At 34.7% G+C, this 24,704-nt stretch overlaps 5 protein-coding genes across 5 annotated transcripts in view; 2 read left to right on the top strand and 3 right to left on the bottom strand.

Annotated features, from left to right (window-relative positions):
* Positions 1-9,449: 9,449 nt before the first annotated feature.
* On the bottom strand, positions 9,450-11,366 carry setmar (SET domain and mariner transposase fusion gene). Its single transcript, XM_079858173.1, has 2 exons — positions 11,168-11,366; positions 9,450-10,634 (listed from the first exon to the last, which is right to left on the bottom strand). Exons 1-2 carry the CDS (start codon positions 11,279-11,281, stop codon positions 9,840-9,842), a joined length of 909 nt encoding a protein of 302 aa, XP_079714299.1. The 5' UTR covers positions 11,282-11,366; the 3' UTR covers positions 9,450-9,839.
* A 464-nt stretch (positions 11,367-11,830) lies between these two features.
* On the bottom strand, positions 11,831-14,579 carry brk1 (BRICK1 subunit of SCAR/WAVE actin nucleating complex). The gene is made up of 3 exons (XM_079858331.1): positions 14,367-14,579; positions 12,627-12,709; positions 11,831-12,540 (listed from the first exon to the last, which is right to left on the bottom strand). Exons 1-3 carry the CDS (start codon positions 14,482-14,484, stop codon positions 12,514-12,516), a joined length of 228 nt encoding a protein of 75 aa, XP_079714457.1. The 5' UTR covers positions 14,485-14,579; the 3' UTR covers positions 11,831-12,513.
* An 818-nt stretch (positions 14,580-15,397) lies between these two features.
* LOC307150800 (uncharacterized protein) lies at positions 15,398-16,307 on the top strand. Its single transcript, XM_079858330.1, has 3 exons — positions 15,398-15,738; positions 15,819-15,877; positions 15,971-16,307. Exons 1-3 carry the CDS (start codon positions 15,554-15,556, stop codon positions 16,249-16,251), a joined length of 525 nt encoding a protein of 174 aa, XP_079714456.1. The 5' UTR covers positions 15,398-15,553; the 3' UTR covers positions 16,252-16,307.
* Positions 16,308-19,040: 2,733 nt separating this feature from the next.
* Positions 19,041-21,207, bottom strand: gpx1a (glutathione peroxidase 1a). The gene is made up of 2 exons (XM_079858248.1): positions 20,276-21,207; positions 19,041-19,689 (listed from the first exon to the last, which is right to left on the bottom strand). Exons 1-2 carry the CDS (start codon positions 20,498-20,500, stop codon positions 19,339-19,341), a joined length of 576 nt encoding a protein of 191 aa, XP_079714374.1. The 5' UTR covers positions 20,501-21,207; the 3' UTR covers positions 19,041-19,338.
* Positions 21,171-24,704, top strand: part of tex264b (testis expressed 264, ER-phagy receptor b) — a 42,709-nt gene continuing 39,175 nt past the window's right edge. The window contains exon 1 of the mRNA XM_079858247.1: positions 21,171-21,689. Within this exon, the coding sequence (XP_079714373.1) occupies positions 21,345-21,689 (345 nt within the window). The 5' untranslated portion in view covers positions 21,171-21,344. The remainder of the gene's footprint in view (positions 21,690-24,704) is intronic.

The following is a 24,704-nucleotide window of genomic DNA, read 5'->3' on the forward strand; positions in this document are numbered from 1 at the left end:
ACAGCCAGTGCTGTATATAGAGAACATCAGCGTATGTCTGAATCCAAAGTTTGCATCACACATGTCTAAAAAGATGCCTTCATATGTTTTTTTTTATTTTTTATAATGGCAGCATAATGTATTTTACTGTCTCTGATATCCCACAATGCTGTGCGTGCTGAAAGAACAGAAAGAAGGGAGAAAAAAAAAATGTAAAACATTTTTTACATTTATAAAAAAAATCATTGTTTGAAGCCATTAAATATTAAATTGGTTTTCTCTCAGTTTATTTTTATTTGTTCTCATTCATTATGCATGATATTTTGCAACATAACAAATTTTCAGCAAATAAAGTCACCAGAAGTCATTCAGTTTCAATGAGCGTTGGCAATTTTCAGCGACAGAAACTGTAACACAATGTGGGAATAGAGTTCAGAAAAGTTTAACTTTATGCAAATGAGTTTATCCCACCCCACAGACAGCAATATTATAAAAAATATCGTTAGGAAAAACCATGTCAGATACGATTAAGTTTAAATCATGATAATCTTGCTCATAAATCATAATATGAAGTATTCTGCCCTGCTGGAATTTATATACAAACTTTCCCTTGCATGATGCGTTTATATTTTTACATTTACACTACTGTCAATAAGATTTTTTGTTTGTTTTTTGACAATTGAAATTTATTCATACATTTATAATTCATTTCAAATAAATGCTCTTCTTTTGAACTTTCTATTCATCAAAGAATCCTAAGAAAAAAATCACGGTTTCCTCAAAAATATGAAGCAGCACAACTGTTTTTAACATTGATAATAATAAGAAATGTTTCTTGAGCAGCAAATCAACATATAAGAATGATTTCTGAGGGATCATGTGACACTGAAGACTGGAGTAATGATGCTGAAAATTCACAGGAATAAATTACATTTTAAAATATATTCAAATAGAAGTTATTTTAAATTGTAAAACTGTAATTTCACAATATTACTGTTTTTTTATAAAGTAAAATAAAAAATCTTACCGACCCGTAGTCTTTGAATATGATCTGATTTTTAATCAGCACTCTTCACCATCCCCAAAATTGCTTTCTGCTGGCCCAGCACAGCTATATCACTCACAGAAAGGCAGATCACCTAGCAACCTATAGTGTGCACTCACTCACACCCTGTCCCTGAGAGTGATGTTTATTCCCGACAACACACACACAGACACAGACACAATAGAGGCTCTAGTGCTTGTCATTCATCATGTGCTGTGTTCTGAACAGCAGGATGAGTAAGATGGGCCATGAGTGTGGGTGGGCTCAGGTCATTGTTATCATACAAAGTTGGGCGTCTTGCGTTTGGCTTTCACCTTATTCTCCACGTGTGTGTGTGTGTGTTTGTGTGGAGTGGAAGAGAGCATCGAGCGAGCCTTTGAGATGGAAATATATGCAGCTACAGCTGCTCGAACCATACCCGTTCCTTTGATCTGTTGATGAATGCAACAGTTAACACAAGAAAAACAACAATCATCTGTGGAGAGACACTATAAAATGTGACAGATGTCATTTAGTGTTTAAGATCACATAGATTTGATGATGAAACTTTCAGACCAACGTCTCAGTCAAGATCACAGTCTATTCCCATCATACTAAAGGATGACAATTACCTCAAGTACTAGTCGACATGGTAGGCTATCTTTACCATTAAAGAGAATTATATTCCTCTGAATAGCCACTGTTGCTCAGTGTTTGAACTGAATCCTGAAACACATTTCAGTTGATTTGAATGGACAGCTTGTCTGCATTCGGGTCCTGAGGGTCTCGTCTGGGTCTCGGAGGATCTCCAGCTAAGAGATCGAGTATAATGAATTCACAGAAATTCACTGCTGTTCAGAATTTAGGCTTAGTAAAAAAAAAAGTAAAGTAATGAATGGTTGTTGTTGAATGGTTTGTAATTGTGCCATGCCGAAACAGGCTCAGGTGAAAATATAAAACCGCTGCTTTTTTGGAGATTACTGGGGTCTTTTTCTCAGGGAAAATTAAAATCAGAGAATCACGAATCTTCAGCTAACATGTCCATTTAAAGGGATAGTTCACCCAAAAATGAAAATTGTCATCATTTATTCACCCTCACGTCATTCCAAACCCGTGAGACTTTCGTCCATCTTCGAACACAAATGAAGATCTTTTAAATTAAATCAGAGAGTTTTCCGTCACTCCATTGACAGCTACACAACCTCCACTTTGACACAATTCATATAAATTGAGTGGTTTAGTGCACATTTTCTGTGGAGACTCGATCGCTTTATATGATGAACAGATTGAATTTAGGCTTTTATTCATATATAAACATTCATCGACTTACATATCAGTTATTGTAAACGGAAGCTCATGAGGATCATTCTCATGTTACGCAGCACGTTTGAGCTTCAGCAAGAACCAATGAGTTTCATTCTCGTGTTACGCAGCACGTTTGAGCTTCTGTAAGAACCAATGAGGTTCATTCTAGTGTTACGCAGCACGTTTGAGCTTCAGCAAGAACCAATGAGGTTCATTCTCGTGTTACGCAGCACGTTTGAGCTTCAGCAAGAACCAATGAGGTTCATTCTTGTGTTACGCAGCACGTTTGAGCTTCTGTAAGAACCAATGAGGTTCATTCTCGTGTTACGCAGCACGTTTGAGCTTCAGCAAGAACCAATGAGGTTCATTCTTGTGTTACGCAGCACGTTTGAGCTTCAGCAAGAACCAATGAGGTTCATTCTAGTGTTACGCAGCACGTTTGAGCTTCTGTAAGAACCAATGAGGTTCATTCTTGTGTTACGCAGCACGTTTGAGCTTCAGCAAGAACCAATGAGGTTCATTCTCGTGTTACGCAGCACGTTTGAGCTTCTGTAAGAACCAATGAGGTTCATTCTCGTGTTACGCAGCACGTTTGAGCTACAGCAAGAGGTTTGTTTTCGAGTGTCAAGCAGGTTCATCAATGTTTATGTGCAAATAAAAGCCTAAATTCAACCTGTTTATCATATAAAGCGATCGAGTCTCTTCAGAAAATTGGGATTAAACCGCTCAATTCACTTATGAACTTTTTGAAGCGTCAAAGTGGTGGTTGCGTAGCTGTCAATGGAGAGTACAGAAAGCTCTCAGATTTCATAAAAAAATATCTTAATTTGTGTTCCGAAGATTAGAGAAAGTCTTATGGGTTTGAAACGACATGAGGGTGAGTAATTAATGACAGAATTTTCATTTTTGGGTGAACCTTTAATCTTATTTTTGTATAGGAGAAATATTTGAGATTTTATTTATGCGTGTCAACAAAAATGTCTGTAAAGAACATGGAGGAACAGCCTGGACCAGTTTACGATCAGTAAATGAAGTGCTGGCTGCCAGGCAAAAATAAAATTAACCAGCCAATGAGGAGGAAACGGCCATTGTTTGTCGTGGATGATGCGATTAAAGCTCATAATGAGCTTAGAGGACGACAAACATTGAGGCTGCCTTTTAAAATGACCCTACTACCAAACAGTATATTAATTATTTGAAAATGATATTGTTATACAGCTTAAATCTGTTTCTTTTGAAAAAATGGAGGAAAGCGTGTAAAGTGGTCTTAATCTAAAGCCTCGAAATATGTAATCATGGCTCTGGTCTGGATCTCATTATTAGGTTTCTTGGTCAGGATCAACATGAAATGTAATTCGTGAACTAATTTACTCCGTAATGTGATGCACTTTCAGGAAATTAGGGGGATGTGATTGTTTTCCATTGGGAATTGATCGGATGGTGAAAAGTGGACTACAACACATTCCTTTTTTATGTATTTGAGATAGTTAGTTCACAATAAATTCAAGAATCAAGGGTCAGTTTTGAGTTCATTTTGACTTACTTTATAGTCTTGATCTGAATCTTTGTCCCGATTTAGTCTTATTTACATAAGATACAGTCTATTTCCATCATACTAAAGGTTGACAATTACCTCAACTACTAGTCGACACGGTATCTTTACCATTAAAGATAATTATATTCTTCTGAAAAGCCACTGTTGCTGTTTGAACTGTATGAACTGAATCCTGAAACATATAATTTCAGCTGATTTAAGTGGACAGCTTGGTCTGCATTCAGGTCTCACAGGATCCTCAGCTAAGAATAAGAACAAATAAATCAGAAATTCACTGTCAATTCATCAAAGAATCCTGAAAAAAATGTAGCCTTTCAGTTTCCACAAAAAAAAAAAAAATATTAAGCAGCTTTTTCCCCACCAGCTTTTTATTTAAGTTGCCAGCCACCGCCAGCATTTTGATCAATTTAAAAAAAAAAAAAAAAATTTTTTTTTTTTTTACCAACACTTGAATGGGAAATTTCATTTAAAAAAAAGCAACATTTTGAACAAAAACCTGAGAAAATCGTCTTTTTGTCAAAGAGTGTGATCAAAACATTGATGGATTAGATTAGTCCATCAACACCCCCAAAGCTTTACAGTCCTATAGCCCGTCCTGGGTCGACATTTCATTTAGTAACATTAGGCAGTTTTGATTTAAATGCTATTTAACATTTGATGATTCTATCTCTTGTTTCTGCTTCTTCTTTCCCTGTGTTTGATCCGGAGATTCAGAACTCTTTCAGAATATGTGTAATAGCGCCCCCCGTATAACGTTGAAAACATGGATAGCCGGAAAATTCCATCAATGGCGTTGCGTCATAAAAGACGGAAAATTCTGATAGAGTCAAAAAAATCAAATGACCCCAAACTTTTGTTGATGTATGTGTAAAACAGCAGGCAGATTCTGATGTGGTTAGTTTCTGTACAGGCTACGTCACATCATCATCATCTTCATCATCACACTGAAACCAGAAATCAACACCATCTGGGACTTATAATTTCAGCCAGACTTGTTGACGTGACATGACCACTTACTGTAGATGACAGATGCACATGAACCTGTTCCACCCTACAGGACAAAGTTCTTCCTCACTAAAAATAAAAGACAATTATACAGTGATAATGGCTTTGGTTTTCTCAGAGGAAAAGGTCTTATTAAAAGAGCTACAGCATTACTCTAATTGGGTCTTGTGGCTTATTGCTCTGCGAGGCAGTATTTTCATTGATGAGCCATATTATTTTGTGTGGCTCATAATACAAATTACTGTATACAAGCAAAATCACTTGTAACCAATAATAAATAGGCTACCACAATGTATCAGTTCACATGCTACAAAATGAATAAACATATGCTTGACAAACAATGTGATCCTAGAGATGGACATCTGCCTTTTCATAATCTAATTTCTGCACGCTCTTATGCGGTAACTATGGAAATGAATAATTTGTACTCATCTGAGATATGATATCTGAGGATGCAGTGCAAACAGACTCTTGAGAGAGAGAGAGAGAGAGAGAGAGAGAGAGAGAGAGAGAGAGAGAGAGAGAGAGAGAGAGAGAGAGAGAGAGAGAGAGAGAGAGAGAGAGAGAGAGAGAGAGAGAGAGAGAGAGAGAGAGAGAGAGAGAGAGAGAGAGAGATCCAATGGAAACCTTTTGAAATAAATAATTCTCATCGCTATTAATGCATTTGCTCGTTTTCCCCTCATCAAATCTTGCGCTGTGAGCTCTTACACAATATAACCAGCTGAGTTTAATGTCACTTTCTTTCTCCGTTCCGGATGGCAGGCTCTCCGAGGGTCTCATAATGGCCGATTAGCAGGTTTGAGCAGCTTCATTAAGTCACTATTAAGCACTGTGTAATTTGACTGTCACTAACGGCAGCGTGGAGGACAGGCGTGACTGATGCGAGAAACTAGACTCAATGCGCTTCTGCAAACCGAGAATTAGAGAACGCTGAACAGAGGAACAGCAGGAAGAAGCACAGATTGATTTGCTTTTAACCAAAAAATATACTTGATTAGAAGCTTATGAAGTTTCGTTCAGACTGTATTGCATGATCTTGCCTTACTCTCCAACCACAAAAGGCATTTAAGATGGGAATAAAATTGATAATAATGAAGGGATGACTTTCGATAAGACTATAAAGAGCTTTTAGTCACACTGTAAGTGTTTCTTGGTGCATCATGTGGAGGATGCATCATTTTGCCCTGGAGAACTGACGCTGGAAAGCATTTTTATTGATTTTTCACTCATCAAAAGATATAGCTACTCTTATAAGTTATTGGCAAAATGTATTTTTTGTGCCAATTTATATGAAAATTATAGTCATATTTTACATTTTAAATCCCAAAGATTTTTCACCAGGATGCCTCAGTGTTGTCCATGTTATGAACACAGCTCATAAATCACAGCAGTGGATAGTACTATAACACTCTAAAAGTCACATTCTTATCTGGGTCACTGAATATTTCTCTTTTCCTCTCATGTTGCAGTGAAACTCTCCTGATAATGTTCTAAATAAAAATATAAGTCAACGCTGTTTTAAACTCGGCTGCTCTGCACAACAGCAGTGTGGACATTAACTGAGGAGGGAACACTTGTTTAATAAAACACTGCCCTAGTTTCTCCAGAGGATCTCGAGCCAAAGAAAAAAAAAGCCAGCCAATAAATATAAATGCATCTTTTTTTGGATCACAAGTTCACTGATATCCAGACTAGGTAAAATACGTTTTTAGTTACATACCACAATATATTACATGTTTAAACTCTCTGTCAAAACTTTAAATATTTATTCATTTTGTCAATCAATCAATGAATTAGTATTGATTCATCATAATGTGATTATAATATATTACACTTTTTTTTTTTTTTTTTTTACAAATTTGTTGTTAGATTCAAGTAATGATATATACCCATAATAATTAATAAAAATATTAACAAAATTGTATGTGTGTGTGTGTGTGTGTGTGTGTGTGTGTGTATGTATATATACACACACATATATATACATACATATATACATACATATATATATATATATATATATATATACACACATACATACATATGTATACATACGTATATATATGTATGTATGTATGTATGTATGTATATACACACTCATAATGTATAAAATACAATAATTATGTTTGATAAAAATAATATAGGCCTATTTCATAAAATATTAACAAAATTATAAAGATTATATACACACAATGTTAATGCGAGTAATTGTGATATATATATATATATATATATATATATATATATATACACTTTATATATATATATATATGTGTGTGTGTATGTGTGTGCATAAAATCTTTATAATTTTGTTCATATTTTATGAAATATATTATTTTTATCAAACATAATTATTGTATTTTATACATTATGAGTATTGCTAATAGTTAATTGATTAATATGAATCATGAAAAAATAATTTATGTTAATGCTATTAAATTACTTAAAATTTGAATCTTTAATTATAAATAACAAATATGAATGTTAAAATATGTTCTGAAAAAACATATTTTTTTCTCTATTCCCCAACTGTTCTTTTATCTGACAAACAGAATAAATAAGCACAGAGGTCAGAGGTTAAAGGAAGTGAAACTGGTGTCCCTTTCAATGGTGAGGAGGTTGCAATCAGTGTTGCAATCTAGAGAGATCTAGAAATTGCAATCTCTCTCTCTCTCTCTCTCTCTCTCTCTCTCTCGTAAATGTGACCTCATCATGAAAAAATACCATGACATGTCCTCCCTTGTTAGTCAAACACTTGGTATACAACCTCAAGTAGCAAAGCTGACAGTAGCTAACGGAGCAGAGAACTACGAATTTCACTCTTCACCAATGGTTGCTAAACACTACAGCCTACACGCACCGTCCAGTCGATATCACACATCCCGTTGCCATAGAGACCCAGGAATATCGGCTCACTCACAAAACCCAGTGACTCATGAGACAAAAACAGGATTCGGAGAGTTTGCCACAATCCTCACATTATCAGTGGATCGAAGTGCAAGGAAACACAATCTCAACTCATTAACTATAAATACAGGGCTATAACCGCTAGACGTGGTGTGTGTGTCCCTCATTAATCAGAGAAGAAGTCCATCAATATCCTCACAATCAAAAACACTGGCTAACATCCTTGAGAAAATGTTTTGCATGTTTAGGGCATCATACACTGAGAAAGGGACTTAAATGTTAATAATAGATGATAATAATTTGCAATATATATTATATTTATTTATTTAATATTTCAATAGCCATTACTCCAGTCTTCAGTGTCACATGATTCTTGAGAAATCGTTCAAATATGCTGATTTGATACTAAGTTATCATCAATGTTGGAAACAGTTGTGCTGCTTAATATTTTTTCATAACCTGTGAAACTTTTTTTAGGATTCATCGATGAAAATAAAAGTTATAAAGAACAGCATTTAATCAAAATAGAAATATTTTCTAAAAATATTTTTTTTTTTACTATTATTATAATTTTATCATACAATTATTACTATTATTATATTATTATTTTACTTTACTATTATTATACATTGTATCAATTTAATACATCCTTGCTGAATAAAAGTATTCATTTCTTTCAAAAAAAGAAAGAAAAAAAATGACTGAGTCTGACCCCAAATTTTTTAACAGTATTGTATATTGTTACTAATACTAATTCATATTTAAGTCTCTTTCTTTTTTTTTATAATAACATATTTATGAAAAATTAAAAAAAGTACTTGCTTGTTTTCAGAAACATTTAATGACTGAGAATTTTACCAATGGCGATGTAACCAAACATACTTGATGAGTAAAGTGTCAATGATAAAGATGGAATCTATCTGCATCTACCCAGAATGCCTTGCGCTTTGCTCTGGTTTTTGGTCTCTGTGCTAATTAACCCAGATGTGGATATTAATATTGCGGTGGTGATGGAAGCGAGGCTGGAGTGGGCCAGATTTAAGGGTGGCGTCAGAGTGAAGTGGGTCACTCCCACCCGTGTGTGTGTGTGACAGCCGTTACTATATTAAAACACCCATGGGCCCTTTTTAATTGCTCATTACCCTAAAGGATACCATGAGAAAACCAGACTGCTCTTAAAGGAGACAAAACACACGATGCTGCTGTGATAAAGTGATAGAGTTCAGGACATTCAACATTCCATTTGTTAACATTAGTCAGTGCATTAGATATCATGATCATGATTTTATTTATATTAATATTTTGAATTAGCTTTTATTTTTTACACTTTCAGTTTTAATTTTTGTTAAAGTTTTAGTGATTTGTGAATTTTTCATTGTTATTATATATATATATATATATATAAAATTTAGCTTTAAATTATTTATCTCCATTTAAGTAATTTTAGAACTTAAACTTACATATTTTGGCAATGTTTCTAATTTTCAAGTTTTTTTTAACAATAATGACACTAATCAAGAACTAACAATTAACACTTTTTTTACAGCATTTATTAATCTTGGTTAATGTACATGTTTGTTATAAAAGAAATGTACTTAAAACATTTTTTATACAACTTGAAATGTTAAAATTAGCAAGTAAATTAACATGAACTTAGATTAACAAGTGCTGTAAAATAAATTTTCATCATTAAGTGTCTTAAACTAATGCAAACTAACTGAAACTTCTTATAAAGCGTCTCAGAATGTCCTTATTTATTGCTAAATGAACACCCAAACAGGTCTTTCTAACAATCAACGACACATCAATCTTTTTTCATGCATATGTTAATCAGCACAGAAAGCATTTGCCCCCAAATTCAACACTTTTACAAAATAAAAATAATATTTTAATATAACTTCAAATTTTAAACATTAAATTAACTTCTAAATCAGGGGTTTCCAACTCTGGCCCTCGAGATCCACTTTAAAGTTTAGTTCCAGTCAAACACCTGAACAAGCTAAACAAGGTCTTCTGGATTACTTGGCATTAGAGTTTGATCCAGGTTGGAGCTAAAGACTGTTTTTAATGGAGAACTGCCAAATCTAATGGTAAAAATCCTGAGCAGTTTGAAGCCCCACAACGACAGACTTTTCTCTGTGGTATTTTGTCACCATCAGGCCCTGTGTGAGTCCCGCTTGGTGTGTTATCCCTTGTCAGCGTGTCTGTGCTGCTGTTCTGTCCTCCTGCATAGTCAAAAGTCAGCTCTTCATGCCTTTCTATATCTCGATTGGCAAACAGAGCGAGTCTGGGCAGCAGCGAGTGCACTCGGACGGGCACCATGAGCAAGTTGGGCTGGCAGGAGTGGTTGATGAACCTCCCCACATTCCCTACAGCGACGGGGTCCACGAACGTCTGGGTGACGCCGTCCCCTCCGCTGTGCTCTTGAACAGCGATGATATAGTTCATGTCTAGAGGAGTCTGGGAGAGCTGGCGGCGACGGGCCTCATGAGGCCCGATTATTTCCCCGGCATACTCACATACGAATCGGCCACAAGGGAGGCGCTCTAGAGCCTCCACCCCCAAACCCCTGTCCTCGGAGCTGAAAACACCCAGACGAACATCGACACCGTTTTGAACGACGCGGCTCTGGCAGGAGTCGCCACAGGCACATAAGGCATTGCATTCGAAAACAGGCCTGCTGTAGCCAGCGTCCTCTTGCTGTTGGTTCAGACGTCCCTCGCTGTCATACGTCTGGCCGAACCTCAAGCAGGGGCAGGTGTCGGGCAGGCAGGACCGGGTTCGACATGAGCAGCCGGGGAGGGTCACCGCACTAGGGTCAAGGTCACAGCCTGGTCCTTGTACATTCTCTGGCACATACTAAAGGATTGACTCAGATTAAAGGGCTAGTTCACCCAAAAATGAAAATTTTCTCATCATTTACTCACCCTCATGTTGTTCCAAACCTGTATGAGTTTCATTCTTCTGTTGAACACAAAAATGTATGATGAAAAACGCTCCCTTCAACTTCCATAGTATTTTTTTTTTCTACTACCCAAGTCAGTGGGTGCCATCAACTGTCTGGTTACCAACATTCTTTAAAATATCCTCTTTTGTGCTCAACAGAAGAAAGAAACTCAGGTTTTGAACAACTTGAAGGTGAGTAAGTAATGACAACATTTTCATTTTTGGGTGAACTATCCCTTTAAGACTTACTCAGTGTGAAAGTATAGGAAAGCGCTGTCATCTAGTGGCGGTGTGACAGAAGTGTTCATGCCGTGTAAATCTCTAGTCTATATCGTCATTAAAATCAACTTACGTGCTGTTTGAAACCACTATTAGACTGCAAAATGATGAAAATGTCAATATATCTATAAAGACTATACTGTAAGGAGAGTAGAAACATTAATTACCTGAAAGATGGGAAAAGCCTCTTTGGGGACGCTGTTCTCTATCAAAACAGGAACATTCTCGATTCCGCCACTCAGATCCCGGCTGTATGATCGCATTATGCCTTTTTTAAACATTTATGTCCGATTCTGATGTGAAAAAGAACATTATCAACTTGGGCCTTGATTATCAATATACGTCCATTTGAGAAACGGAAACGGAAATGCTGTCATACACGCATAAAAGCTCGGAGTTGATGCAAAGAGTATAGAAGGGCTTCTATACTCTTTGGTTGATGCAATATAAAAGTCCAATCGTCCGTTGAGTTTTTTAGGATGTTATTGGTTATATCAATTATTACGTTCATGCAGACGTTATTTTTTTAGGTGAATTTATGAAAATTTGTTGGGGTTTTACGGTAACAAATTGTATATCTGTAAACTGACAGATATAGACAAATAGATAGAATTATGTTGTCTTGCATTTGAGACAGTGAGATGCTGTTGAATGCAACTGTAACCCATATATGTATATTTTAAAACGTATTCGCATGTTCTTATGTTGCGATTGCTAATTGTGGTATTAAATCAGTCATATATATGTGTGTATTAATGTTTAATATGTATATTTTAATTGTTAGAATATTGATATCAATGTCTCTAATTATTAAAATAAACACAAGCATGTCCATTTAACTTTTTTTATTTAATGTTTAACCACAAAAACACTGAGACAAAAAAATTGTGTAACTGGAGAGAAGCACTAAACACTTTAAAACAGTCTGATTGGCACTTTAGTGCTTTCCATCCACTTCCACCTCTAACTGGCATTTCTCATGATATTTGTTGCATGATAAATGTACAGCAGGCAGCAATGTATTTTAAACACATACTTTTGTAATTTAACAAGATCAGAATAGACTCTGGTAAAACAAAGGGTAAATTTAAAAAAGGCATGATGTCTGTTTATCCATGGTGATTTCAATCTATATTTGCATGACCGTTATTATATTTTGCGTGGTGTCAAAGAAAGATAAACAGTTGTTTAACAGAAGGTCAGAACAACAGACATACATACAACATTGTGTTGTTTGCATGAACAAGCACCACAGAGACAGTAACGTGTTGCCTGACAGATCAAAAAAAAAAAAAAAGGAGGACCAGATACAGTATAACCTCAGCATGAAATGAGGAAGAACAAACATCTGTTTATAGCATAGACATCATCACAATGGTCCCATACAGAAATTAACTGATCTACAACAGCCAACTAATAAAAATGTAGTTTGAATAATTAAAATGAAAGATAAAGACAGGAGGTGAGTGTTCGTAGACATCATCTTGACCTTGACGTCGAACCAAGACGATGTCTAAGTCAAGGTTTCCCCTTTTGTGACCTAAAGAGATGAAACAGAAAATAAATCAGGGGTTTATTTCAAAGAAGTTATTTTATTTTTTACATTCTAAAATCATAAAAACATACTCTGGCTTCAATGTACTCAATCCTCCTCTCCAAAGCAGTAAGCTTCTCATTCAAAGTGGCTAAACGGGACCTGCAGGACATATCTGAAGAGAAAAAGAGACATTTCAGTATTAGGAAATGTATGTGAATAGCAATAATTTCTTGTGACAAAATATCTATGCCAAAAATAAGCACAAACATTTAATGTTTTTTTTTTTTTTCAAATGTTTTACTTCATAGGAATGGTACGAAACTTGGGAAAGGTTTTTGGCACTTGCTGTGTGAAGTTGTGAACACACACACACAAATCATGGACATGATACAAAAAATATTAAATGGTCCTGAAAAAAATAGTCACACTTGTATTGTGCACGGTCAAAAATGACCACATTGGAAATTAATGGGAGACAAATTTCATCTATTGGAAACGTTTGATACTGCATCCGTCCCAAACAAATTCTTACTGAAAGCTAATTTTTTTGAGATATCAACCTCAAGTTTGGAACAAAAGTTTTGATTTATGGCTTTGATTTTCTCACAGTTTTAGAGTAAAATTTGCTTTGGAAAATAAATATACAATTTATATAAAAAATTGAAAATGGTATTTTTGTGCATTTTTCATAATAAAAATTTACATTTTTATAACTTTTTGCAAGTTCACTTTTTTAAACTTTTTTTGCTTCAGCAATAATCTGCCAAGTGTCGTCTTTAAAAAGAAACCAAACTAAAGTCTGTGCTCAAAAGCATTCAAGATTTATGACCATAATTTATGAAAATTCCATGCTCAAAAAGAAAATAAATGGACTAACTACTGCATAAATATAATTTAGTACCATAAAATCCACATATATATATATATATACAGAAATTAACTGATCTACAACAGCCAACTAATAAAAATGTAGTTTGAATAATTAAAATGAAAGATAAAGACAGGAGGTGAGTGTTCGTAGACATCATCTTGACGTCGAACCAAGACGATGTCTAAGTCAAGGTTTCAATATTTATATTGATATAAGTCAATATAAATATATATATATATATATTAAACATCAAAAAAATAACAATGAAAGAAAGAAAATAAAAAAAATGATCAAACTAAAATATAGTACAATCATTTAATTGTAATAAAAAAAACATGTCATGACTAATTTTTGACTGTACCAGATGGTTTAACATAAATTTCAAAAGAGTATACTGTATAATAACGTAAATAAGAATATATTTATAATATAAATAACTTATTTGTTCAATTGGTGATTCATATTATTGATATTGCACATACTGTGTGTACTGGCACTGAAACTGGATGGTTTATCAAAACAAACCAATGTCTCTGCATTAGCTAACCTGTCCGGTTACCACAAGATTATAAAGATTTTAGATGTCTATATAGCCATTATATTTCTGTATATCAATGAGCTAAATCATCATTTAAAGGCAATGTTTAATATAAAAGTTGCAAACTTAAAACATGGACGACAAGACCAACATCAGACCAACCCAACGCCCTACATGTTTTTCCTGGTCATTACACTATTTGTATTTCTAATAAGCCACGTCTTCCAAATATATACACAACGATTATGATATAATTTTTTCCTAAACGACATCAAACACAAAACAACTGAATTAACCCCCATATTTTCCACACATAAAGCAGTCGAATGACCCACTTCTCCCGATTAGCATGCTAGCGTGAAGAAATGGCGTAATAAATTAAGCAAAATTAAACGACACGCCACAGCTTCTCCATCTTACCGAAGGAATTGAGGAAATCGGCTATTTTCTTAATGCTGCTGGTGATCACTTCGATATATTCACGGTTCGCCCAGTCTTGGTGAATTTCCCTTTGCACTGGATCCTCCTGTCCGGCCATCGTGAGCTAGTTAGCGTTAGCGTTAGCCGCTGTCTGTCTGTGTGAGAGGAAGCAGCAGCGCCCCCTCATGGACAAACAGCGAATCACACTTCATTCTGGAGATTACGGGGAAGAGAACGGAGGGATCATATGAAATCAAACACAAACAAGCGATTTGTTGCACTTGAATTTTGTTATTATATGACAATTGCTTCAATAAAATACAAAAGAAGAAGTAAATAAGCGAATAAGTACATTACAGACATTGAAAATGAAAGTAAATAGATTATATATGTATATTAGAAGATAATAGACCTATATTTAATAATAAAATATACATTTACTATAATATATAAGCATATACTAACCTATATAAAGATATAATAATAGGAAAAATAAATGAGCTACAATTCACAATTAGGCCTATAGGCTATTTATATGATTTTTTTATATATATATAGGCCTATATATAAAATTGTGTTTATGGCTTGACTAAAAAAATCTCTTGAACTCAGTATTAATGCGTGGGATTCTCAACACTTTAGAATGCAGCCAGCTTGTGCGAACGGAATAAACGGAAAATACAAAAAAATACACATAAATAATAACATTCTGGTGCACGTTATTAACAGACATTCAAGTCATTCAATATTCACAACGAATCAGGTTTCAGCCCTAAACAACGAAGGTTCTCTGGACAAAAACTTCCTATTCAGAGCTGGTAAATATCTATTAAAATCACCAATATAATTATATATTATTTATAGTTACATTTTCGACTGATGTTTCCAGGCAGTACTTGAGTGATTATTATGAATTTCATGTCCAAAAAACATGGTATTATCATGATATCACGTCCAATGCTAATAAGTAATAACAATGCTAATAACTAATCTCTTAGCTTATGCTAATATGCCCCTGTTGAAAGTATTGTTGTGAAAGTATTTTTGCCCTTTGACCTGTATTGTGCAGATCTACAGCTCACTAATAAGCACTATTGGTGCCACTTGCCTACATAGTAGTTTTCAAGATGCATTTCTGTGAGCTGAATGTAACATATTGTTCTTAATTGTTTTAAATCAATGGAGGAATGTCAACTAAATTAAGAAAATGTAGACGAAGCCTTGCGGCAGCTCTGGATCAGGCAACAGAAGAGGCTCCATGTGGCTCGTTGTCGTCTCCAAACAGTGTCTCTTCTCAAAACTGCAGAATATCACAGAATGACACATGTGTATTTGACCACTGGACAGAGAGACCAGACTGCATGTGTTTTAGGTGTGTATACTGTTTTATCAGTGATAAATGCTGCAGTTGTCCTGGTTATCATGTATAATTAGGCCGTTTTCTATAAATAGGAAGGAAGACTTTCTATGGTGCACACGTTCAGTACTGCGAGATCTGCATGGGATTCTCGGTCAGTGATGGCGCCATCATCAAAATCACGTCAGGTGTGACACTATTGCCAGTCATGCCAACTCTTATGAATGATATCATCCTCTATTTTCAGACATACTGACCTTGGAGGATCTTGTGGCCAAGCTGGAGTTTGAAAATGAGCTGAACCGCGTCTGCAGTAGATCCTTGCAGAGTAAAAACCCAGAATCCTCTTTACACCAAAGAGAAGGAGCAACTGATATGGAAGAGGAGAGTACAGACCGCTGGGTTCACGATAGTAATGAGGAATATTCCTTCTTGCTGGACACGATTCTTGAGATTGAGCGGGACAGTGACTTCACTGCTGACTGCGATGTCAGTTCTTTGGAGCTGGACTTACAGTTATCACCATAGTCTGATGCCCTTAAGCATATTTATGTTATACTTTTTCTGTTCAGAGGGGATTGGGTCATTTTCTAAAGAAAAAATGTACTTTAAACATGCTTTGGGTAGTCAGAAAGTTTTATGCATTTCATAATGTATATGTTTGTATAGCACAGATTTCATATGCATATCTTCCTCTTGATTAGCTACTCCTTAGATTAATTTATTTCTGCACTAGAATCAATATCTCAAAAAAACATAAATAATGATTCCATTCTAAAGGACGCATTGATCTATTCAGTTTTCTTTCTTTTATTGTTATTTTTAAACTCTAAATAAAATACTCAAGGGTCATTGGCAGTAAAAATATTATTTTTGTTCAGAATGGTAGAAATATTATTAATCTAGAAAGTTTTAATTTAAATTACATTTTTTGTTATAATATCTATATACTTATAATAGTAAATAAAATACTAATAGTCATTGGTGGTAAAAAGTATTACTTTGTTTAGAATTGTAGAAATAATACCATTGATACAGTTTGAACCTTTTGTATTTTTTTGTTATAATATCTGTATATTTATAATACCAAACAAAATACTCATGGTCATTGGTGGTAAAAAAAACAAAAACAAATTTTGTTTAGAATGGTAGAAATATTATATGACTATTAATCTATAGCCTACAGTTTTCATTTTTATTTTATTTTTCTGTTATGCTATCTATATACTGTATACTATGATATATGTATAACACTAAATAAAATACTCGGGTCATGCGCATTGGCGGTAAAAATATTATTCATGTTTAGAATGAAATATTACTATTGATCTATTTATTTTTATTAAATAAAATACTCATAGGTCATTAGCAGAATTTTTTTTTTTTTTTGTTTAGAAATATTTCTGTTGATTTTCATTTTTAATTATAATATCTAAGTCATGTGTAAAAGAAAGGACACCCTTTTGAATTCTATGGTTTTACGTATCAGGGCATAATAATAAAAAATTAGCTGGTAAATACAACCTCAGATGAACCGCGTCATCATTTATTTAACAAAAATAAAGCCAAAATGGAGAAGCCATTGGTGACAAACTAAGTACACATATATAATTCAGTTGCTTGTAGAACCAACTTGCAGCAATAACTTAAGTAATCGTTTTCTGTATGATTTTTCAGTCTCTCATGCCTCTCGTTCTGGAGAAATTTTTGCCCGCTCTTCTTTACAACGTTGCTTCAGTTCAATGAGGTTTGCAGTCATTTGTTTATGCACAGTTCTCTCAAGGTCCCGCCACAGCATTTCAGTCGGGTTGAGGTCTGGACTTCGGGTTGAGGCCATTGCAACACCTTGAATCTTTTCTAGCCATTCTCTAATTGCTAGTGTGCTTGCATCATTGACCCAATTTTGGCCAAGCTTTAGCTGTCGGGACAGATGGCCTCACATTTGATTACTTTGGTATACAGAGAAGTTCATGGTCGACTCAAAGACTGCAAGATGCCCAGTTTGTTGTGGCTGCAAAACAAGCCCAAATCATCATCCCTCCACCACAGTGCTTGAACATTGGTTTGAGGTGTTCGTGCTGATATGGTGTGTTTGGTTTTCTCCAAATGTGGCGCTGTGCATTAAGGACAAACATCTCCACTTTGGTCTCGTCTGCCCAAAGGACATTGTTTCAGAAGTCTTGTGGTTTGTTCAAACCTAAGCTGTGCTGCCATGTAGAGAGAAGAGGCTTTCTACTTGTCCAGTATTTTTCTGATTGTATTGTCACTTTAACATGTTAACTGAGGCGTGTAGAGTCTGAGGTGTAGCTCTTGGTTTTCTTTCGATTTCTGGGAGCATTGCACGTTCTGACCCTGGGGTGAATTTGCTGGAACATCCACTCATGGGAAGATTGGCAACTGTCTTGAATGTTTTCCACTTGTGAATTATCTTCCTCGCTGTAGAAGGATAGACTTCAAATAGTTTGGAAATGGCTGTATAGCCCTTCCTAGATTGATGGCAGCAACAACTGCTTCTCTAAGATCATTGCTGATCTCCTTGGCATTGTGTTAACACACACCTGAAGGCTGCCAAAACTCCTGCTTTTATAGAGTTGATCACACTTGCTGATGATCAGTTAATCAACGTCATTTGATTAGAAGTTCCTGACTGCTACTTACTCTCTTAATCCCGTATGGAAGCAGAAAGGCTGTACTCAGTTTGTCACCCATGGCTTCTCCATTTTGGACTAGTTTTTGTTAAATAAATAATGACATGGTGCAATATGTAATATGTTGTTGTTCATCTGAGGTTGTATTTACCTCATTTTAAGACCTGCCAAGGACCAGATGATTTTTTTATTATGTCCTGATACATAAAACCAGAGTTCAATAGGTTGTCCTTTCTTTTTTACGTCTATATACTTGTTTCAAAATTGTTGCAGATTTTGCCTATAAAAATTCTAATTAGCAATGGAAATACTGTATCATTCTGATTAGGTGAATGTCTAGATTCCTCATAAGTATGATATTACAGTACTTGTGTTATACTGTGTGGACAAGTCATTTTCAGTGTTTGCTTGGTCATGCTGACACTGTGCAATCTAAACTGGTTTCAGTTTTATGCTGATCATTAAAACCAGTTTTATTTAGTTAAAGAATTCATTGAGCATTATAACACTCATAGCACTGAACTTTTTTAAAAAAGCACTGAGGAGAATATTATCTTGTGCGTGACTTAAAATGAAAGAAAAATGTGGAAGTGAAAATATGAGGTTGAGGTTTGTCACTTGAACTGCTTCTGTTTTTTTCAGTGTGAAACTGTGAAATAAGGAACAATGTGAATTTTTTTATTTTTTTATTATTTTCTTTTTAGTTAAAAGTTGAAAGATAAAACCTGAGCTGTGCAGTTCATGGATAAAATACAACTATTATAATAAACATTTACAGTTACATCAGAAACTTCCCTCAGAAAGGTTTAGGAAGCATCTTCATTAAGTAAACAGTCGAAAAAACAGGCGCACTTTAATCATGTCTGCACAGTCAGCATATATCAAACAACAGAAGCAATGGCTACACGAGATATGCAATGGACGGTTTATCTTGCGCGGCCAAACACGAGGAGGACGGCTGCCAGGTTTACTTCATCCTCTTGAGAAGCCCTTTGATATCTGCTTCGATGTCGCTGGTGAGGAACCTTCTGCTGTAGCGCTTGAACGGTTCCCCGTCCGGGCCGATGAGAAACTTCTCAAAGTTCCAGGAGACGTCATTCCTGCTCACGGGACTCCAGAGTATCAATTTGGGATCACCCATCAAGGACACGGCGTCATCACTGGGCTGAGGGAGCTTCTCCTTCAGGAACACAAACAGAGGGTGGGCGTTCTCACCGTTCACTTCCATCTTCTCCAAAAGCTGAAATTTGGGTTCGAAGCCATTTCCCGGACGGACGTACTTCAGAGACAGCAGAATTTCATCATTCTTGCAGTTCTCCTGTTAAGCAATTAAAATAGCACAATATGTTATGCAATAAATCAGATATCGGCATATGAGCATGTAATCAGTTGAACAAACAAAAAAAATCAAAAATGAATAAAGCTTCACTGATAGCGATATAGAGGTCAGCATATAATATATTTTTATCAAAGCAAACCGCTGAAAGCTTTTTAGATGTACAGACATCCTAGAACAAAATTAATATATATTTTTAAAGATATTACAAAAACCTGTAATAAACTATCATATATATATATATATATATATATATATATATATATATATATATATATTAATATATTTTAAAGTATTTCAAATATTACAAATATTTACTACAAATAATCAGTGTAGTGTAGGCTATAACAAATAGTATATTTCCAAAAAATATTTTTAATGTTTAATATTATAGATATCATTAAAAAAAAATCTGAATGATTGTTTTTTTTATTTAAAAGCATTTCTCTGATTGATTTTTTTTATTTAAAAGCATTTCTCTTTCAATTCATCACAGAGTGCATTGAAAAATGAGTAACTGATGAATGACCCAATACTGTGCTGGAAGCCCTATGGTTGGAAGTCTCACCTGATGTCCGAACTGGTTGCAGGGAACGCCCAGAATCACCAGCCCCTGGTCAGCATAGCGGCTGTGGAGCTCGTTCATCTGGGTGTAATCCCTGACCGTTGTGCCTCAAAGCGACGCCACATTTTCAATAAGCACAACTTTCCCTTTGAGAGACGAAAAATTCAGGAGGTCCCCTAACAAAAGTTTGGCGGACAGATCATAAAACTTCTTCACGGTCCCTGCCATGCTCGAACACGCCGTTTGCTCTTTAGTTTGAAGAGTAAAATGCTGCTTGTTTTATATCAACAAACCTTGAGTTGAACCTTGAGAGGGGAGGGAACTGCGTATGGGCGTAAATACAATTCAAGGAAGTGCATGCAGTCTCGTGCTGCCATCTTCGGTCAAACAATGACTCATCAGATCTCGGTTCCTTTAAGAATCGAACTGAAGAAGAAGCCGGGGAGTCTCGAGACCGTTGAGACCTCTATGGTTGAGACTGATTTAGCCCGAGTGAACCAAGTCCGGTTTTGAGAACCGATTCGATCGGTTCAATAAAATTATCCTACCATAAAGAACGATTCATTCGCGAATGGAGCATCACAAGTCCGTATTTATTATCTTCTGTGTATTTTAAAAAACGAGAAATATAAAAAAGCATACTATAAACAAAGGACACCACGAAGGTTAATAAAGTAAAAGCAAGTTCAAACCAAATTCCATCAACCCAATCGTTATGCTATGTGAAACCCGCTTGAACCATTTCGAAAACCTTTCTGTGTTAAATTGTGAATGACATGTATTAAAAAAAAAAAGTGTAATAAATGTTTAGAAAATAGACACGACGCTCGCTTCCATTTAGGCGGTAGTAAATATCTCCCACCCGTATAGCAAGCGAATGGTTGCGTCCAGGAAGCTCGAGCGCGACGGTTCTGTGTTTAAGGAAGTGAATCTGCGCTTTTGAGTGGCTTGTGTGCCATCTTCAACTAAATTTTGATTTCTAGTCATAAATCCTTTAATCTGAGTCCGTTTCACCTTTAACCAATGCAGTCGCTTAGTAAAACCCACATAGCCCGAATGGTTTGCTGAATGAATGAACCAGAGAGTCTGTTATACACTAGTTAAAAGCAGCTCTCGGTTATCACTTCACACTTTAACCTCACCTCAGCATTCAGCTGACATGTGGGAATGGCAGATTTCGAGTCTCATAGGCTTCATCTCTCTAGTTCTGTTTCTCATAGCTGTATGTTACATTTTGTACTCAGGACTGACTTCTGAAATCCATATCAGGACGGGTTTACCCCCGTTCAGGAGCATCACTATAGCCTATAAATACAAAGTGGGACCTTATAAAAACTGTGGGTCCCTGTTCAAAGAGAGCCGCAGCATTGGACCCAAGCTGTCATGCATTGGGATCTTCTATGATGATCCAAAGAAGGTGAGTAGACTGTAGAATGAATGAGTCCAATATTGATAAATATTGATCAAGGTCCTATCAAGGTCCCACTTGATAGGGAGCCTTTATTGCTATGAATGAAGTCTCTTATGCTCATCAAGTCTGCATTTGTTTGGGGAAAAAAGCATCATATACAGCATAGACTATATCAAAAAGACAGGGAATAAACATTCATATTGTGAAATATTATTAGAATTTAAAATAATGGTTTTCTATTTTAATATAGCCTACTTTAAAATCTGATTTATTTCTGTGATGCACATCTGAATTTCCATCAGCCATTACTCCAGTCTTCAGTGTCACATGATCCTTCAGAAATCATTCTAATATGTTGATTTGATACTCAGTTATTATCAATGTTGACAACAGTTGTACTGCTTCATATTTTTTTGGGACCTGTGATGCTTTTTTCAGGATGCATTGATGAATAAAAAGTTTAAAAAAGAACCGCATTTATTCAAAATAGAAATCTTTTCTAACAAAATAAATCTCTACTATCACTTTTTATCAATTTAACACTTCCATGAATAAAAGTATTAATTTCGTTCAAAAAAAAAAAGAAAGAAAAGAAATGATTGACCCCAAACTTTTGAACGGTGGTGTATATTGTTACAAAAAATATCTATTTTAAATAAATGCTTTTCTTTTTTTAAACTTTTTATTCATTAAAGAATCATGATAAAAGTATCACAGGTTCTGAAAAAAATATTAAGCAGCACAACATTGATAATAAATCAGCATATTAGAATGATTTCTGAAGGATCATGTAAAGGATCAAATATGTTAAAAAACAGAAAACCATTAGGCTATTTTAAATTGTAATCATATTTCACCATATTATTTCTGATCAAATAAATGCAGCCTTGATGAGAATAAGAGACTTCTTTCAAAACATTAAAAAATAGTAATGTTTCCAAACTTTTGACCGGTACTGTACGAAAACACACACACGCACACACACATAATGTAATATATGAAATATAATGAGAGTTGAGAGATGATGGCTGTGGGAATTAGAAATTGATATGCTGCACAATATATCGAAATTATCGAAATATCGCAAATGTATATATCGCGATATGCATATCGCAACGGCTTGCTGGGGTCATGAACAAAAGACAAAGAGAAAATCACTCAATGCTCTTGGCTAAATAACTTTGATAGCTTTAATAAGAATCAGTATATATTTAATTCATACAGTGAAAACTAAGCAATGTGTTATTTATACATTTGATTATTTAGATCAAATTATTTAAATAAACTAGGGCTGTCAAATGATTAATCGCGATTAATCGCATCCAAAATAAAAGTTTGTTTACATAATATATGTGTGTGTATGGAGTATAATTATTTTCTATATATAAATACACACACATGCATATATATTTAAGAAAAACGTGTTATTTATATATATAATATAAATTATATATAATATATATATATACACAGTATATACATGCAAATATTTCTTAAATATATACATGCATGTGTGTGTATTTATATATAGAAAATAATTATACACCGTACACACACATATATTGTGTAAAAACAAACTTTTATTTTGGATGCGATTAATCGTTTGACAGCTCTAAAATAAACCTTATGTAGCCCTACCTGAACCCCTAAACCCTATGGTTTACACTGATGTTAAAATAACACTTCTTATGCTACAGTAAAACACTGCTGTTCGCTTTCAGAAGTTGTAGGGATGTTTTCTTGTCACAAAAAGAATGTGAAACATGTATGTAGGTTATATAATTTTAAATATATTTTAAAGATAATTTAAGTTTATTATACACACTTTAAGCATTATCGTATCGCATATCGAATATCGCATTATTTAATGAGTTATCGCATATCACACTTTTCTTTAATATCGTGCATCCCTAATAGAATCAACTTCTAATTCCCACAGGTATCATCACTCTCATTATATTTGACTAATATGTGTGTCATGTGTAAAATACACAGTTGTGGCTTCAGAGCAACCTGTGCTGTTTCCTGTTTACTGAACACTCAGTATGCAGAGCTCAGCCTCAGCACATCCAATACATTACACATGCATTAGCCTTTCATTCCCTCGTGAACGTAAATTAGTTCAATTAGTTTAGTGAATTCATTGCATTTAAATTTGCTGTTTAGTTTGTTTGTTTGACCGTGTAATCCATACCATTTCCCTTAAAGTAGTCTAGTCTCTTACAAAGGTCTCACAAGAGGGCTTTTCATCATAGAGATTTTATGCACACTAAGTTTCTGTTCTGATATTTGTTCTATTCAGGTTTATTCAGCTATTTCAATTTGAATTGGTTATTGAAAAGTATCATTTCTGACCAGATATGACCATTTGGAGATGTTAGTCCTCATACACCACTAGATGGAGGTGTTGATATATAGTCATGTTGTGCTCTAATGTTTATTATCCAGTTGACCATGTGGGGGGTGGAATATGTTTGTATGTTCTGATATTCTGATATAATTAGTTTATCTGTTATTGTGTTGCTCTTATCGCATATAATCTCATTTTATCATATATAATCATGATGAATGGCATTACATTTTCTAATTTGCCTGCTGTACACATATTTCTAATTTGTATCTCGCTGTGTTAATGCATCATTACTAAAGCCAGAGAATTAGTCATGGCTATTACATTATAAAACCTGTTTTGACTGATTACATTTTACATTTATTTGTTGCAGAGGTGTTCTTATACCTAAGTAAAAAGTGGTAACATTAAAGGAATAGGAAAAAAAAAAAACTTTTTCATTAATTATTTACCTTCATGTAGTTCCAAACCCGTACGGCTTTATTTCACACACACAAAAAATGTTTTAATAATGTATTAATTAGGAATTAGGACGCTCTGATGATAAACTGACTCCACCAGATCAGTTTGATTTGTGAACGAATCTTTCAGACCAGTTTTATCAATCGAACGAGCGGATTCATTGTCAAGATCTGACTCAAATTAATGATTTATTCATGAATCTGGCATTG

Source organism: Squalius cephalus, assembly GCF_949319135.1.
Source record: "Squalius cephalus genome assembly, chromosome: 22".
Taxonomy (NCBI): domain Eukaryota; kingdom Metazoa; phylum Chordata; class Actinopteri; order Cypriniformes; family Leuciscidae; genus Squalius; species Squalius cephalus.

Excerpts from the sequence above, each read along its gene's own strand:
- brk1 (XM_079858331.1), bottom strand. The coding sequence starts at position 14,484 with ATGGCCGGACAGGAGGATCCAGTGCAAAGGGAAATTCACCAAGACTGG. Across the intron at positions 12,710-14,366 it reads CGATTTCCTCAATTCCTTCG|ATATGTCCTGCAGGTCCCGT; the intron begins GTAAGATGGAGA and ends TTTTCTCTTCAG. Across the intron at positions 12,541-12,626 it reads TTGAGTACATTGAAGCCAGA|GTCACAAAAGGGGAAACCTT; the intron begins GTATGTTTTTAT and ends TCATCTCTTTAG.
- LOC307150800 (XM_079858330.1), top strand. The coding sequence starts at position 15,554 with ATGTCAACTAAATTAAGAAAATGTAGACGAAGCCTTGCGGCAGCTCTG. Across the intron at positions 15,739-15,818 it reads CCAGACTGCATGTGTTTTAG|GAAGGAAGACTTTCTATGGT; the intron begins GTGTGTATACTG and ends TTCTATAAATAG. Across the intron at positions 15,878-15,970 it reads AGATCTGCATGGGATTCTCG|ACATACTGACCTTGGAGGAT; the intron begins GTCAGTGATGGC and ends CTCTATTTTCAG.
- setmar (XM_079858173.1), bottom strand. The coding sequence starts at position 11,281 with ATGTTTAAAAAAGGCATAATGCGATCATACAGCCGGGATCTGAGTGGC. Across the intron at positions 10,635-11,167 it reads AGGCTTTTCCCATCTTTCAG|TATGTGCCAGAGAATGTACA; the intron begins GTAATTAATGTT and ends TCAATCCTTTAG.